At 56.0% G+C, this 5,396-nt stretch overlaps 1 protein-coding gene across 1 annotated transcript; it reads left to right on the plus strand.

Moving 5' to 3' along the window:
- Nucleotides 1-1,721: 1,721 nt before the first annotated feature.
- On the plus strand, nucleotides 1,722-4,912 carry LOC147961221 (uncharacterized). The gene is made up of 3 exons (XM_087533718.1): nucleotides 1,722-1,830; nucleotides 1,933-2,064; nucleotides 4,457-4,912. The coding sequence occupies exons 1-3, from the start codon at nucleotides 1,825-1,827 to the stop codon at nucleotides 4,910-4,912; spliced, it is 594 nt and encodes a 197-aa protein (XP_087389844.1). The 5' UTR covers nucleotides 1,722-1,824.
- The last annotated feature ends 484 nt before the right edge of the window (nucleotides 4,913-5,396 follow it).

Genomic DNA, 5,396 nt, shown 5'->3' on the forward strand with positions numbered 1-5,396 from the left:
GTCGAGCGAGGTGGCGTCCCTTGCAGGTTGGAGGAGGATATGGTCGTCCGCATTGCCCTACGCCACTGACGGGAGGACTGCGCCCGACCGACGACGGGATTAGTCCGACACAAATCCATTGTGTCGGCACAATGAGCGCTTGGATCCGCCTATGCTAGAGCATCGCAGTTCGTTAGGCTCCCCATCTCCAGTCCCCCGGCAAATGAGTGCTACACTGACTGGTGTGGCCATCGTATGCAGGAGAGGATAAGGGTGGCCGAGTCGCGGCACACCGCACACTGCAGACATGGCAGAGGTGGAGGCAGCGGCGTGTGCTGCCGCATAGGAGGAAGTCGTCTATGCCTGCATCCTAAAGAAGTGGTAGAGGAAGAAGCGTGCCCCCTCGCCCGATGGCAAAATCGAGCGGTTTGTGCCATGACCAGACAACCCCCCAAAGAGGAGAAGGAGGACAACGACGGGTCTGATAGCTTTGACAAAGAGCATATCTAGCTTGATTCATTTTGTGTTTTCGAGCGCTACTTCTGCGAGAAAGAAGGCAAGGGCACTGGGAAGGGCAAGTGCAAGGCCAGTCATGGATGACCCATATTAGTATGTAGGTAGAACATGCCAATTTTAGTAGTCCGATGGCATGCACTGATGTAGTAGCCGGACGATTCGTGCTGCATCGTGTACAACTGCATGTGTTTGTATGGATTTGAGGTTTGCCAGTGGAGGCGTGTGGTTGTGCGAAGAAAAATTTGAAGTCTGGCTGCTCAATATCTGCGGACGCGCCCGAACGCTTCCGCATGCATTTGAAGGTCCAAATTTGATGTCCGTGACGGTAGATGTTCTAATGGTACTCACAAATATGAATCGGACTGCAAGGGACCAACAGTGAGGAGTGTTTTTTTGTTTCTTACAAAATAACTGTGAAGAGTTTTGGGCCAATAATCTAATTAAATGGTTTTGGGATGCCGCTCCCTTTTGCATATGCTGCTCATAGTCATAAATAGGTGAAGCACTGAAGTCTCAGCTACCCACTATATATCGGCAGAACCATCCATTGAAATGACTGCAAGGGGACACAAAAGTGAGACATTATTTGGATGAGGAGCAGCGCTGAGATGCATGATGTGCCACAATGGTAGCAACTAGCAAGACAAGATGTCTATAGGTATCACACTTTAAAGGAATGGGGTGCAGCAGGAATTCGCATGGAAGCTGTTCAAGAAGTTTTCGTATATTAGACGAGTGAAAGCCGACTAAGATCTTCATTAGTGCCACCAAGATAATGGCTGCCAGTGTAATTCGTATAAGTAAGATCATAATGGTACACAATGTGAAAATGTACAAGGTGGCGTAGCCGGAGTAAGAAAAATGCAGCTCAGAGAGAGCGGAAGTGTATAATTTCCTAGAACTGTTTTCTTGGCAGAAGCAACTATTTTCTGCAACTTTTTGCATTTTTGGATGGAAAAAAATCCTAGACTCCGTTCTAGTGCAAGCATCGACTTCAATGTACCGTTGACCCATACGGTCACCTCTGCCTCCTCCCTTGTCTGGCACACCACCTTGTACACATCGCCCGAGATGGCTCGAAATCAGCCCGACTAGAACACGTACAGTACGTTCAGACTTCAGAGCCAGCTAGCGCGTCCTTGTCTTGCCTCTGCCCCAAGTTTTCCCTGTCAAAGTCGGTTGTCTTCCTTCCTAAGCACACCATGGACTCTTCCATTTAAATTCACCGAACCTTCCCTGTGTCAATACCTCTCTTCTATCACTCGGAGATTCTTCATTCTTGTCTTGTGTCCTTGCCAAGCCGAGCTAGCCCCAAGCCAAGCCAATCCAATGGAGGTATGGCTTCCGTATCAAGAGCTGCTCATGCTGTTGTTGCTTGCCGTTGCGTTCGTTTGACTTGCCATGGCTGAGCGAGGCTGATGTATGTGTATTTCGCAGGATGCGAGGGGGTACCGGGGGATACCGGCGTTCGGCGAATGGAACTACGGCGACGGCGACGACTGGCCCGTGCTCGCCCAGCGCTTCGAGTCCGGGATGCACCTCCCGTTTCCCGTACACAAAACCTGCAAGGTACGGACTAGTAGGACTAACCAGAAATTACTTCCGTTTTGTGCAAAGTTCAGATGTAAGATGAAAACGACATCTCTTCTTCAAATTAAATTAACCTCATCTTCATATTCATTTGCATCTTTGCTCACTAGTAGTACTAGTAACTTCTCTAGAATCCCTGCCCGTTGATATGATCCTTGCCCTGTAAGGGCATCTCCAGCCGTTGGCCCCTCAGGGGGCGTCTAAAAGCGCCACCTGGGGTGAGCCGGCGAAAAAAATGGCACTGGAGGCGAGTCGGTCCCCAGCCGTCGGCCCCTAGGGCCGCCCCCAGGCGCGTATCTTAAAAAAACAGAACCGTTCGGCGAAGTTATGATAAAAACTAGTTAAATTTCGGCCAAACATTACAAATTTCGGCGAAATTCGGCCAAACATTACATGAACCTAATCTTAAAAAAAGAGAAAGGGGCTGAAGTCGTCGCCGCCGTCGCCGCCATCGTCGTCGTTGGCCTTCCCCTCCTTGACGCGGGCGCCCCTGCTGGACCCCTCCCCGGCGTCGCCATGGCGAACAGGCGGCGGCGCGTAGTCGTCGTCGTCACTGTCGCACAAGACGACGACCCCGCCTTCCTCGCGGCCGCGTCGGCGCTCCTCGAAGCGGCGTAGGGCGGCGCGCTGGCGCTCCTTCTCCTTCTCGCGGCGCGCCTTCTCCATCGCAATGGAGTCCTGGCGCGCCCATTCGAGGGCGGCGTCGCCGTCGTCGTCGAACTCGGCCTTCACGGGCGCCAGCCCCGGCTCCGTCTTCACCGGCGCCAGCCCCGGCTCCGTCTTTGGCTTGACGAAGCGCGGAGGAGCCGACGAGGGGCGCGCCGGCCGCCCTCGTTGATGACGATGCCGGCGCTGCGACTGCGCGGCCGAGCGGCGTCTCCGCCGCGGGCTCGGCCTTGACGCCGAGCAGCGCCGGAGAGCCGGAGGAGTGTGAAGAAGAACGGGATGAGGAGGAAGAAGAGGAGGCGCCGAACCTCCTTGGAGCCCATGGCCCGGCGCGTCGGTGCTGCGCCGGGGCGGCCACCCTCGCCGGGGGGTACGCCAACGGCGGGTCGTTGCCACCCTCGAGGTACGTGAGCACGCCCTCGAGTGTGCGGCCGGGGACGCCCCACCAGAGGTAGCGTCCCTCGCTGTTCTACCGGCTGCCGACCACCGGCGCGCCGTTGGTGGACGCCAAGCGCTGCTGTTGGCGGCGCTCGAAATACGCCGCCCAGGCCGCGTGGTTGTCGGCGGCGTACTGGGGGAGGGAGAGCTCGGCGTCGGTGAGGGACGCGCGCACGATCTCGACCTCCTCGGCGAAGTACCTCGGGTCCGCCACGGCGTCGGGCAACGGGGGAATGGGCACTCCCCCGCCGCTGAGTCTCCACCCCGTCGGCCCGACGCGCATGTCCGGCGATGCCCTGGAACAGGAGCCAGGACTCCTGTTTGCGGAGCGAACAGCGGCCGAAGCCGTTGGCCGCCGCCGTATCTCCGGGGAAGCGTTCTGCCATGGCGAAGGCGGGGCTGGGCGGGCTCGGGGGAGGTAGAGGGAGGGGCTGGGCGGCGGCGTTCGGGGAGAGGTAGGGAGAGGAAGGGCTGGACGGCGGCGAGGGGCGGGGCTGGTGTGGGCGCAGGTGAGTGGAGGCCGCCGGCTTTTATAGCCGGGCCACGCCCGTGTGTACGCGTGCGAGGGAGTGGAGGCGTCGGCGCGCCGTCCCGTGAACGCGCCGCCCGTGAGGAATCAATGGAAAGGCTGACCGGCGGCAGCCTTGCCATTGATTTCTCGCGGGAACCGAGGCCGTTGGGGGAAGACGAGGCGCCGAGTCGCTGACGCGGCTGGCCCGCGTCTTTTTCGCGCCAAAACAGCTCGCCCCGGCGCCCCCGGGCGCCCCCCAGCGCGCCGAGTTTGGCCTGGGTCCGCCGGCGCTGTTTTCGGCCCAAGCCGGCGAAAATCGGGCTTCTAAGGACGTGACTGGGCCGTTTTTTCGATGCCGGCGCGAAAAAATCGCTTAGGAAGGCCTTCCTGGGGCGCGGCTGGAGATGTCGTAAGCTAAAATAAATGGCTGGTAGGCTTGTAGCCCACGACACGCTCTTTAGTCAACCATGTCCACCCAGAGTCAACGGTCAGCAGTCGTCTGGCTGGTGCACACCGGTGCATGCACAGCACAGAGCTCTAGCTTTTGTGCGGGCCCCACACTGCATTTCCTACCAAGCACACCTCTCCTGCATGCGCATGTCCGCTTCGCCCTATCTGTGCTGTCCCAAGAGGCGTGCGTTTCTGCATGCAACGGGTGCACTGCATCTACGTCCTTCCCTTGCACATGTACATATGTATCCGCTGTTTTGGCTTTTCATGATCGGTAGGTTGGTGACGGGCGTTGTATGTTTGCAGCGAGCGAGAGCAAGTCGCAAGAGGCGTGTCCCTGCGTTCGGAGAGTGGAACAACCACGGCGATGGCGACGCCGGTGGCTGGACGGCGGCCGTCGTCAAGCAGTGCTTCGAGCCTGCCAGGGCAAACAAATCACTCAAACAGGAATTCACTGGTTACGACAGTGGCGTCGTCGCCATGGGGAAGCAGCAGCACAAGGTTGCGAGGAAAACCTGGGCGGCTGACTCTGGGCCCCATGTGGTAATGGAGCCCTTCTCCTTCACGGCGGTCAAAGCTGTTGACGATGACCTGTACGAGGTCCCATCGGACATGCTCTGTGCCAACCCACTACGGGGGCGATTTGATAATTTGTCACCCCTTACTTTCCCCTTTCACAAGTTGTCACCCATTGTCTCAATGACGAGCGGGCCCGGGCTCCACCTGTCATTCTGGGGGGGGGGGGGGGGGGACAAATTATGAAAGGGAGAGGTAAGAGGTGGCAAATTATCAAATTTGCTCACTACTGGTATGCAAGTCACTGATTTTCTGCGTGTGATGGTTGCGTCGCATGTTCTAGGAAGTTTACACTTCTTCTCATGAATATGCAAAGATTGAGTATCTTTTCAGGAAGTTTACATCACAAGAAAGAAATTGATTGATTGTTGCACACTTCTGGATAATTACTTTTACCCATGCAAAAAAGTGGATTATAACTTTTACAACACAATAACTCCAATCCAACAGACTTCTTTTTTGCTGAGAAAAAATTAATATGGGCTTGTGGCTTGGGTTTTGCAACAAATTAGCTAAAGGAAAAAAAATACACTTCACAGGTCGGTTTCTCTGTCTACAAATTGTAGTGTGGAATATAGTTTCTGTTAACGCCTAGAAATTTCCTGCATGCATTTTATGAGCTTTCAACTGCCACTAATGTCTAATTGTACTCCCTCCGTTCACTTTCATA

This window comes from Triticum urartu, chromosome 7A (assembly GCF_056163025.1).
Source record: "Triticum urartu cultivar PI428250 chromosome 7A, HENAU_Tu73, whole genome shotgun sequence".
Taxonomy (NCBI): Eukaryota; Viridiplantae; Streptophyta; class Magnoliopsida; order Poales; family Poaceae; genus Triticum; species Triticum urartu.